The 11,867-nt window shown below is 42.8% G+C and overlaps 1 protein-coding gene across 2 annotated transcripts; it reads left to right on the top strand.

Moving 5' to 3' along the window:
- The first annotated feature begins 1,685 nt into the window (after positions 1 to 1,685).
- mlc1 (modulator of VRAC current 1) lies at positions 1,686 to 7,735 on the top strand. 2 transcript variants are annotated; one of them, XM_062389251.1, is made up of 12 exons: positions 1,686 to 1,942; positions 2,679 to 2,999; positions 4,387 to 4,476; positions 4,627 to 4,680; positions 4,796 to 4,897; positions 5,008 to 5,109; positions 5,260 to 5,331; positions 5,419 to 5,535; positions 5,647 to 5,703; positions 6,352 to 6,474; positions 6,617 to 6,778; positions 7,074 to 7,735. In XM_062389251.1, exons 2-12 carry the CDS (start codon positions 2,742 to 2,744, stop codon positions 7,149 to 7,151), a joined length of 1,215 nt encoding a protein of 404 aa, XP_062245235.1. In that variant the 5' UTR covers positions 1,686 to 1,942; positions 2,679 to 2,741; the 3' UTR covers positions 7,152 to 7,735. The 2 variants fall into 2 exon arrangements, with proteins under 2 accessions (XP_062245235.1, XP_062245236.1); XM_062389252.1 differs by having other exon boundaries at positions 1,690 to 1,942; positions 7,077 to 7,735.
- Positions 7,736 to 11,867: the final 4,132 nt, after the last annotated feature.

Raw genomic sequence — 11,867 nt, 5'->3', positions numbered from 1 at the left:
TTATGTGAATCATCCGCTCTTTGAATCTTCTGCTGCAGTCTCTGACTAACAGGACATCTGTTGTTACCTTGTTTCTACCCCTGTCTGTTTGTTGGTGTGTTTGTGAGCAAAATTAAGTAAAAACTACAAGAAGCTAGTGTCCATTTTGGTGTGGCCACTGATCTCCCAGGGACTGATTCATGAGTGTGTGTCTACCAATGAAAAAAGAGAGTCTATGAAACACTGAACACTGCATTTCCCATAATGTAAATCTTTTGTGTCATTATATGAGGCCATCTATCCATCCTTAACATCAGGGGTTACTTCCTCAAAGCTCCTCGAGGAGCCTTGAGGAAGTAAAGGATGAGAAGGAAAACTGAAGCTTCACTGAACTGCTGCTTGAATTAGTATAAAAACTTTTGAAACAGTATCAAGACCAAATACAGAGTCAAATGTGGGTTGTTGATATTTTTTTATTTATTATCTTTGAGTTGCAAACTTTCAACAAAAGCACCAAACGTCTCCACAGCCAACAACAAAGAGCCAGTGTCTGAGGATTACTCTCATTTCCTGCTCATGCTCTTTGTGGAACCAGAACTAGATATTGAGTATAGTGGGACAGTTTAATGGTGAGTTGTAAATTACATTTAAAAAAAGGAGGATCTGCTGACACCAGGGATTTTAAAGTCTCAGAGTCTCCTCACACAAAGCTCACTTTTGTGAAAAAACATACCTTCCACAGCACCAGCACCAACTTCTCCTTCATGGCAAGGGGGGAATGGGAGGCGCTTGAAAACGTGATGGTCACATGTTTGTTCCATTGCCTGGATAAAGGGGGTGTCTCACATTACCCGATGTCCCACTGTACCCCACTCTCCCCTATGTGTGTGTGTTTATATATAACAGTATATTCAATCGTGTCACATCTAACTAGCGATGAATGCGCACTGGAAACTTTTGCCACATATTCCTCTCCCTCTCTTTCACTGTGTGTGTGTCTCTGGAGGGATTCGAACAGCGAGGGACCGGGGTGACAGCGGTTGTTCAGGAGTTGCCATGGCCTCCACTGCCCAGGGACAATGTGGAGCTGGGAATGCTCCGCTCTGTTAAAGACTGAATGGAATCCTGAGGTGCTCTTCGCATGTACACGCTTCATACAGTGACACAATGAACCCACACACAAGATGCCGTCATCCAATAGGATTTCAGGGGAGACTCTTGGGCCATCATCTTCTTGTGGCAGCGTTGGACCAGGAGATTTAAGCCGTGAACATGTCTCTGTTGCCTCTTTTCTAAAGCACTGCTGGGCATCTTAATTTACTGGGCTGTGAACTGGGAAGGGCAGACATGAGGGGAGCTCCACAGGGGGACACGCATTCAACATCACACAGACAAAAAACAACTGTTGTTAATGGGATTTGTGTGATTTCCTCTTTGTGGCCACTTCGTTTTCTCTCGCTCGGAAGTGGAATTTCAAAACGCACAACTCTGTGTGTTGTCATGCATGCAGCTCTGAGCCACTATTGTTCAGTTTTTTTTGATGTGCGTGTGTATGTGTGTGTTTGAGCAAAAGGGGGGGGGGGGGGGTAAAAGGGTGTTTGCCCTGCTCACTGTGCCCCCTTCGCGAGCCCCTTCGTCCTCCCCTTGTTGTCATGCACAGGCGCTCTCCCTTTGGCACAAAGTGGGCTGGCAGCACAAGAGCCATGTGTTTCAGCTCCACGCTTTGAAGAACTCAAAAACAAAAACTTTTCAGAAACTGTTTCTAAGAGACGTTGTGTAAAGAGAGGGAGAAGGAGAGAGAGAAAAGAGGAGGAGAGTGGGACCAAACGTGAGTGTAAGCGTGAGAGAGATGGGTCGCACGAGGAGCCGCATACAGACAGAAGCCGTCTTCCATGTGCTGGTTTGATCCCAGTGGCTGAGGGATACCGTTGTTGGACTGTGTCTGCAAGAGACTCCAAAGCAGGTGAGTGTGGACGGAGCAATCTGTGGAAGAAGGAGAAGTGAAGATGGAGGGGTCGACTCTCGGCTCGAGCAGAAAGAGAGGGGGGGGGGGGGGGGGTTGTTTAGTTGCTGCTGCGTGTTAATTAGCCTGGTGACTCTTTTTCTCTGAGTTTGATCACTGGGTTTGGTCAGGGACTGATTTTCAAGGTTAACACCAATTGGAATATTGCATGAACTAAACTTTCTGAGGACAAAACATCAATCAATATTATTATTTTTTGCAAATTACACAAATTAATGAGGATTTTTAAAGTTTTCATGTGTTTGAATTTTGACCAAGCTGCACTGGATTCGATATATAATAGTCGACACACTTTCTTAATCCAAATATGATGTTATTATGTTATTTGAGTATGTTTTTTTTTTAATTAAACAATGGTAAACATGTGATACTTTACTTTCCATCAATATATGGTGTCTAGCTTAGACCACAGATTCTGGGGAGGGGCTCAATCTATAAAGTTTTAGAATCACAAGAAGCTGTTTTTTTTATTATTGTTAAGGCTTAATTTCATGTTTTTTAGTGTTAGTTATTTGTGCAAGGCCTGATTTAACTTTTGTAATTTCTACTGTTTTTATTTTTTCTAATATTTTCTCCTCAATAAGTTGCCGGATCTGAGCTCTTTATTCACCAGCCACTCGTCAGCAGTATTGAAATCTCCTCTCTTCACTTCGTTGTTTGTTTTCTCCTTTCCCAGAGGTTGTTATCCTCGCTGATCGTTTACCCATTCGATCCCCAGTCGTCCACCATTGCCTCAGAGATGCAGTGTGAGGACCTGTCAGCCAGAGAGGAGTTCACCTACAGCCACATGCCCACTCTGGAGAGAGGTGGCGGCTCGCTGGGACGGCGTGGAGACAGGGGACTGGAGAGAAGGCCAGACAGGGGGGAGCGGGACAGACCCGAGCGGGATAGCTACACAGTGGACGTGAGGGCCAGTGACCTGCAGCTGGCCCAGCCGGAGCATCTAAAGCACCCCTGCTTCAGCTACAGGGCCTGGCTCTACAGTGTCCTCATAGGGGTGAGAGTGGACATGGTCAGGGAGACTTGAAGGAGGAACACAACAGGATTGACCTTTTCTTTAAAGCCCAGAGCACAGGATTTGAAAGTATTGGGGTTTTTTGGGGAGAGGAAATCCCAATCTTGAAAATCTTAGTGAGCCGGCAATGAGAAATCTTGTTTTGTTCTTCCACATCCAAGCCACAGCAAACACACAAACAACATGTCTTTCTCACCTTTCTTGTTTGTTGAGGACCCTCAGAACTTTCTGTGTAGTCTGAACCAATATAACAGGTGTGAAAGATTCTTCACACCACAGTCCACAACCACAGACCAATACTGGTCTCTTTACATTTGAGATTTAAGATTCCTCTTAAGATTTCTCTTGGTGCTTTTGCAGTTTGTGAACAATAATTTTGATAGTTTGAACTTTTTAACCACTTTTAGACATCATTCTTAGAAGAAGTAGAAGCAGCTCGCTGGATTGTTTCTTATCTTCACCTCTGACGATATGTATGAACTAAGAGGAAGTTCATTTTGCTGGTAACACAAAATTATATTAAAGTTTCAACGACCTTAAATTCTTTCATTCAATCTTTATTCTAACTGTGTTGAGGGAGAAACCTCTTTTACAATATAGCTGATTACAGAAAATAAAGAAAACATTCCAAGAAAACACAAATAAGTAAGACATAGTAATAAATACATTATGTACAATTTTTATGTAAAGCAAATTAATCAAAACAAGGGTTAGGGTTAGTAATGAGATTAAAACCTTAAATTGCCCCAAGGGTAAGAATGAATTGAGTTTTCGACTGTTCTGTTATCGCAGTTGTACAACGAAGAAAAACTGGATTTGCAGAGCTCTGTAACAGTTGGCACCTCCAGAGTCATCCAGTTATCTGAGCGTGTTTGATTAGAAATGAACTGGTTCATTCAGTTTCTCCAGTGAAACAGAAACACTGCTACCGGCCAAACTGACAACGTGCTGTCGTCAGATGCACGTCCGCCTACAAGCCTGTCATCTAAAGATAGACGCCGCCCACATAGGTCATGACGACAGGATAATAAAGTCTTTAGTCCGGTACGTGAATTGCAAAGGGAAACCAAATCTAACGACATCAAATGTTTCAGTTAACTTTGGTCAAGACTTTCAGGTTCTGTCCCAAATAATGAAAGTCTTTCAATATCAAAAGGAGAAAAAATTAGGATTTAATCTGAGTAAATAAAAGTGCATACGTAACAGGGTTATTCCATCAAGATATGGGCATGTGTTAATTAAGATATATTCATTTTTTCAAGTCTGTGCATTAGTATGCAGGCTGATTTGCAGCCTCACCTGTTGAATGCATATATGAGCCATCTGTATTTGTCTGTGTGTGCATGCCTGTGCCTGTGTGTGTCCTCAGGGCAGTCTGCTCATCACATCTGGGTTCTCCCTGTACCTGGGAAACGTGTTTCCTGTTGCGATGGACTACCTGCGCTGTGCTGCGGGCTCTGTAAGTGACTGTAATCCAAATCACATTTACATTGCCTTTCTACCTTCAGCAGATAAACATTTCTCAGATTAGACTGTCGTGTCAAAACGGTATTTTTCCCACAGCCTCTTGTGTAGATTAATGCAGCTGCTCATTTGTGGTTGTTCCCAGGGCCTCCCTGCAGCCATAGCCAGTTTTGCCATCGCCAAGAACAGACATGTTGCAGTGAGTAAACAAGCACACCGTGGGCTAAAGGGATAATTATGTTTTAATAGATTTTTAATTGAATTGTCTTATCCGTGTTCAATTCCAATGCTGGTCTCATTGTTCTGTTTTCAAGGTGTCAGATTTCCAGGTGGTCTATGTGTCAACGTTTGCTGTAACAACCACCTGCCTGGTTTGGTTTGGCTGTAAACTGGTCCTGAACCCCTCTGCTGTCAATGTGAGTGCTGCGTAATAACATGATGATGAGAACTGTCAGTCATTTCGCAGCAGATCAATGACTCCACGTCGTCAGTCGTGTTTCAGTCCTCCCGCTCCGTGTGTTCCCAGATCAACTTTAACCTCATCTTGATGATTGTGCTGGAGGTGTTGATGGCCAGTACTGTCATCCTGTCAGCCCGCTCTGCAGAGGACTGCTGCTGCCACAGGAAGGTGTGTGTGTGTTGTGTGCGTGTGTGTTTGTGTGCGTGTGTGAATGATTGATGGCTTTTGTTCCCCCATCTGATACCTTTCCCCTCTTTCTCTCCCTTTAGCTCTCACTCTTCCATCCTAACTCCTCTCGATCTTTCATCCATCTTCCAGTCGGTGACATATGACAGACCCCTGGTTATAAAGCCTGCAGTGTTCCCTGCTCGACTCCTCAAAGCATATTCTGTGAGTATGTTTGTGCTTCATTACATATTCTGCTACGGTGTGGTTCCAATTTGTCTCTTTATCAACCAATGAAGAGTGTCTCCACAGGTGATTGAAATGATTGTGGGGATCTCAGCTGTGTTCGGAGGCATCATTGCCCTCAACATGGACGCTTTGCTACCAGGTCCCTACTTGTCCGTCACATTTTTCTGGATCCTTGTGGCTGTAAGTTTTTCTTATTTAATCTTATGTTTTTATAAGAACAGAGATTTCAGTTCAGAGTGATGATTTAAATGTCTTATCTCATAACTTTGTCTGATCTTTATTCCTTTGCAGTGTTTTCCCAGTGCTATTGCAAGCCATGTTGTATCAGAATATCCCAACAAATGCCTGGTGAGTACAAAACAATACTGTTGCTCTTCTCATAGTCCACTGATGACAGTGTAATCTGCATTGGTACTGGAGCTGTTCTCTGTTGGCAACTTTTATCTGCCACTGGTGTGCCCCAAGGTTCTGTCCTGGATCCCTTTCAGTTTGCCATGTTTATTGTGTTAGTGTCTATTTTAAACAACTGCCTACGTGCCAGATTATTTCCTACTACTCTGTACTTATTCCTTCTAGAGTTCAATCACTACAGTAAGCTGTTATCTAGTTCTCTTTCCTCTTCTGTTAAGTCATCACTTCAAAACGTAGCTGTCACTACAGATAAGGCACAGACTCATGACCAACATGTTAAGAATTTGATATATATTCTCTTAAGTCCTCTGATCAGGGCAATTTGAAATATGCTTCCTTTGGACTTAAGATATGTGGACATATAGGCAATAATAATTGATGGCATCTTATTTTCTGAAGTCAATCCGTCTAATTCCTTATTCGTCTGTTTTCTGAAGCACTGTGTGATTTTCTGCTCTAAAAAGGTGCATTATCGATAAAATGACAACCTGAAATCTCACGAAGGATAAACTTCATTGTCCATAACTACATTTCTGGATCTACTGTGCTCTGTACATTGTTCTCTTTATCCTTGATGTTTCTCAGGTGGAGGTGCTGATCGCCATCAGCAGTGTGACGTCTCCCCTGCTCTTTTCAGCCTCGGGCTTCCTCTCTTCAAGCGTGATCAGCTTCATCGAAATTTTCCTGCACGATGTGCCCACAGAAAAGGTGAGCATAATGAAGTGTCCATTTGCTGCAGAATGTGATGTACGGGTTGCAGGATCTTCTTCGTCCTTTGAACCAGAGCACCCAGAACAATTCAATCTTGTCTGCATGTGTGTGTGTGTGTGTCTGTTTCTGTGTGGTCCAGCAATCCTACGACATCCTGCTGCTGATTCTCATGGTGCTGCTGCTGGTGCAGGCAGTTCTGACTTCAGCCACTGTGGTGCACTGTGCCTCCTACAAGAGTCAGCTCCGCATGGGGGCTCCAGAGTGCGGGGAGAGCATGCCCATGCTGACCCATTACTGTGAGGTGAGGCAGGGGAAAGCAGGAATTCTCTCTCTCTCTCCACTTCTAGCAAAAGATGAAGAAAGATATCAGTCTATGTTGTAAAAAACACCAACACCAATATGTTAAACTCCCCAGCTATGGCTCATGTAAATTGCATGTTAGTTGGAGAACATAAAAGTCAATGAGCTATTTCAAATTGAAAATGACATTGTGCTGCTTTTCACACTTGATGTATCTCCCACGTTTTTGTCACCTTTCCTCTCCCACATTTCCCCTCTCTTCTCCTCCTCCCTCTCTCTCCGGTTTGCTGCCTCAGCAGCAGGCGTCCAGTGGAGCGCAGGATTTTGACAAAGACAGAGCTTGGAAGGCAGTTGTGGTCCAAATGGCCCCTTGAGCAGTCCCTTTGTACCTGGAGAGTTTGGATGAGAAGTGTAAAAACAAACTTTGTAAGCTGTAAGCACAAAACAATCCCGACAGAGCGTAAGAAGGAAGAAGGAAGAGGTTTAAAGATGTGAACAGAGAAAAGAGGAGAAGAATGGAAAGATGAGAATGAAATCAGAAAAGGAAAAGAAACAGTTTTTATGATTTTAATTAATGTTTTTGATTAAGCTCTTTTGTATTCTGTGTTTTTATGATTGTTGTCGGTTAGTGAGAAGCGTCATTGAGAAAATTTCTCTGCTGTTTACTAAGCATAAGTACCTTTAAACTGATATAATTTAGATACAATCAATAATTGTTTGTTTTTATCTTGAGTAACATACAATCAACAATGGTGTGTTTTTATCTTCAGTAACATGAAGCTGTTTGAGCCTAAATGTTCATATTTACCATGAATATTTAACTTTATTACACTGTAAATACCTGAATTAATTCTCCTTTTAATGAAGACCGTACAATAGGACAAATATCAGGGTTGTAAAGTTAGATAAAAAGTGTGTCAGTATGTGTAAGTACAATAAATCCACGTCATGCATATCAGTATGTCTTAGTATATATTTTTCTATCCATTCAAAGACTCCCTACTTACTTTACATTTACATGTTTATCACCTGCCTATGGCTCAGTTTATTCTGAGGTATCAACCTGTCAGCGTCTGGTGATGATTTAAAACAACCAGCTAGGCAACAGATCTGAAAACGGCTCATGAAAAGTATGTTTGAAAACAGACTCCATTCTCCGCAGAGAACCATCACTTATCTCAACACTTGCGTCAGTGTAAGTTATATATATATATATATTTCTCTCAGTAGGACTCTGATTGTACTCTGGAATATTTTATTACAGCAGAACATTTCCATTAATTGATCTTAACTGAAATTGTCTTTTTATGATAAATAAAACATTTGTCATAAAGTATATACAGCGGTACGTGTATATACTGCTTTTAGTCTATTCCTGCTTTTTTTATGTCGCTCATTCCATTAAATATCCCGGATATTATATTTGTCTCAGTGGCAGACTGAACCAATCAGAGAGCAGATAAATATAGCTCTAATTGCTTCCATCCTAAAATTAACTTCCCAGGAAATATTGTTGACTTAAAATCATTTTTTAGATGTGATGGTCTCCAGCCTGGTTACTTCATCAAACCACCACACTTGTACTCGCTTCTTCATAATGACAATGGTGTTGTCATTATTGCTGTGCTCTCATTTATTTTTGCAGTGCCAGTTTATTTAATTCCTTCCTCTGTTAATGTACTCCCTCTGCTCCAGTCTGTGTTAAACAGTGCACATGATATATTCTTATTAACAAGGATCCATTCCCCTCCCCCCCCCCCCCCCCCCCCCCCACACACACACACACACATAAGATTATGCCTTAAAAGGTTAAAGTGAAACTCAAAAATCATTAAGAAACATTATGTGTCTATAAACCAAGAGTTAAATGCATTTACTTACTCTTTTGGGCCAGGTTTTGTTTTAAACCTCAAGCAGTATCCAATTTATTAGGTACAGCTTTGTAGTCGAATGTGCTTCAGTTAATTCAGTTATATGCTTAAGCAGCTGCTGCTGCTCTCGACTGTATTATATTCAGAAGTCTTTATACTAAACTGAGATTGGCTTCGGCTTCCCTGTGACCCTCAAAGAAAAAGATGGATGCATGGACGGATGTTGATGGTGTTTCTTTTAATCCGCCCACCCTTATGTACAACTAAGTGAGGAGATAAATTGGACACATAGACATGGAATACAGTGTAGTCCAGTACAGCACCACCTCATCAACCCAGTATTACAGTTTTTCACAATTGTCAACACACGTTATTCAAAACAATAACGGCTATCTCAAAACTGCACACACAAAACTGAAAACCTCACACACAAAATGCTAAACCTGACACTCCCTTTGCAAGATGACTCTTTGCCATCAAATCTCTTACCTGTTCACAAAATGGAACTCGTGTTTTCATTTGGTACACACAGCCATTTTTTCAGATGACACACACATACCACTCATTGAGTACACACAACTAAGCATTTGCTTGCACACTACCAAGCATTTACAGCACACTGAAGTTCAAAACTGAAAACACAATCATCAAAATGGAACACACCATATGAATGAGACATGAAACAGACCTGAATGTTTAGAGATTTGAGTATTTGTGTGTTGTAGGTTGATGCTTTGAGATTTTACTTGAGAAGTGTGTGCAACAACTGAACATTGTGTGTAGTGTTTTGACAACAAGGTGATGTGTAATTGACATCAGAGTGTAAAGAATGAAAGTCAGAGTCTAATGCAGATAAGGGAGTGTGAAGTAGTGCCAAATTGGGTCGAGCGATTGGTACATGAAGTGAAGGTTGTGCAAATTGTGCCGAATTATAGCTTTTTGTGTGTTAACAACTGAGAAAAACTGTAATAGATGCACACATTTTAAACTCTCAACAAAAAACCTTAATTTTACCAACAATGTAATAGTTTAGAGCTGTTGAAATTAATTGTGAGATTGTGCAGATGAACCCATAATAAAGTGACCACTCTGTGTACTAGGCCTTAAAATGAAAGGAAATTAATACTGGGATTTTTTTTATACTCTTCACACCAGTACGACACATGTAAGACACGAAAATCACAGTAAGAGAGGAGAGGAGAGGAGAGGAGGGGAGGGGAGGGGAGGGGAGGGGAGAGGAGAGGAGAGGAGAGGAGAGAGAGGAGGGGAGAGGAGAGGGAGGGAAGTAGAGAGACGAGCAGAAACAGTGTGGAGCGGCGCTTCTCGCTTAAACTGGTGGAAACCGGCTGGAGGAGAAACTGACTTGTGGCTGAGTCGCGCTGACGAACATCGGGGGCGCGCTCACAGGGAGACAACACGAATCCCAGCGGAGATGATGGACGATAGAGTGCAGCTTCTAAAGATGATGTAATACAAGCCCCTATTTTTAGCAGTAATATGATGTAGCCGGGTAAATTAACTGGTAATCTGTGTTATTCAATAAGAGCCGCTTATATTTTAATATTTTATGCTGTTTCCTTTAAAAACCTCCCTCTAAACAAGCTGCTGTGGGCAGTCAGTATCATCAGGCCTGTGCAGCACTGCAAATACCTCATGCATTTTAAATAATGGCTCCTCCACTGTCAGCGCTACTTTGTTCTTATCTTGACTTTGGCTTCTGCTGCATAACTATTTGTGATTCTGCTGCAGTTGCTGCTGTCTTTGGCCAAAATGAATAATTAAACACGTTCAAATATAGAAGTGGAATCCAGATGCTCACCACACCCAGTGAGTTTGCGTGAGAGGCATGTTTCCCTTTCACTGTTTGTGCGTGTCTGTGGCAAGGTCCGGGGGCACAGATGATTGACAGGCTGCATGGGCCTATCAATCACCGTCAAGCTCTGGACCAATAGAAGATTTGAATGGTAGTTTGAGCCTATGAATTGAGCCTATTATTTTTCTTTTATTAGGGAATATACAGTTTTAACCCTGATAACATCACTGCAACGTTCAAAAATCCGATTGTCCAATATCAGTGGTGATAAGATGAATATATTTCTGCAGCACAGCCTCGCTGAGTTTTTCCCCCCAGCATCTCTTCTCCTGTTGTGGATAAACACGAGGCGATGTGATGAACTACATCATCGTAATGTGTCGTCTCATCCCTTGTTTATGAGGAAGAGGAGGAGGAGGAAGGGCAGGGGAGGGGAGAGGAGGGGAGGGGAGAGGAAGGCGGAACAAACCGGTGAGCTCGGATACATGTTGTAGCTGCTCGCCCGCACTGCAGATTAACTCTTACCGTGCCGGAGGATGCAGCGAGACACGGTGAGTGGGGTCTTGGTTGTTTTTTTAACCACAGCATGCACATATCTCTGTGTCTGAAGCGTCCACAAAAGGAAGATGATGAGGAAGAAGAGTGGTTTTGTGTGGATGCAGTGAGGACAGGTAGACAGCATCAGGGTCTTCTCTTCTCTCTATCACACACACACACACACACACACACACTCACAGAGATAGTGGGAGAGTGTGTGAGCGGGAAGGCAACACACACACACACACACACACACACACACACACATACACTACGCACACAAACACACACGCACACTGAGACGCCACACTTGACGTTGAGCAGCTATTTCCAGGAGCTATCCGCCGCTCAGGTGCTGAAACGGCGGCTCGTCGCGGTTCCTCCTCCTCCTCCTCCTCCTCATTCTCCTTCTCACCATCCCGCGGACTCGTGAACCTGTTGGAAAGACCGCAGCTGGAAGCGCCCCACAACACATGGAGGATGACATAATGATCTCCTCACCCTGAGGAAAGGTCCCTGCAGTGTTTCCACTTAGGGAAGTCAAAAGTGGGACAACAGAGTTTCCTTTATGCTGTCTTCCTATATCAATGCAAAGCAGTGTGCCTTTACAGCGTTTTTAAAGGGAGATACTCTAGTTAGGTGACGAAAGTGTCTGAGCCATGTGCTCTGAAAGTTCCTTCACCTGCAGCTGTCATCTATGAAAGGATCTGTTCCCTCTATTGTCCCAGACGCTGCCTCACTGTCTGCAACCGGCTCTTTGAAACCGGAACAGACCTGTTGGGAAAACAGCAGCGAGAAGCCTCCTATAACAGTAGCGAGGAACCTCCTATAAGACAAGGATGAGCTCACTGTGATATCATGATCTTCTC

This window comes from Platichthys flesus, chromosome 6, assembly GCF_949316205.1.
Source record: "Platichthys flesus chromosome 6, fPlaFle2.1, whole genome shotgun sequence".
Taxonomy (NCBI): domain Eukaryota; kingdom Metazoa; phylum Chordata; class Actinopteri; order Pleuronectiformes; family Pleuronectidae; genus Platichthys; species Platichthys flesus.
This window is presented reverse-complemented; position numbering and strand designations above follow the sequence as displayed.

Bases quoted from the DNA above. Each gene is read 5' to 3' on its own strand.
- mlc1 (XM_062389251.1), top strand. From the start codon at position 2,742: ATGCAGTGTGAGGACCTGTCAGCCAGAGAGGAGTTCACCTACAGCCAC. The intron at 4,898-5,007 runs GTGAGTGCTGCG...GTGTGTTCCCAG, and splicing joins TGAACCCCTCTGCTGTCAAT to ATCAACTTTAACCTCATCTT. The intron at 5,332-5,418 runs GTGAGTATGTTT...GTGTCTCCACAG, and splicing joins GACTCCTCAAAGCATATTCT to GTGATTGAAATGATTGTGGG.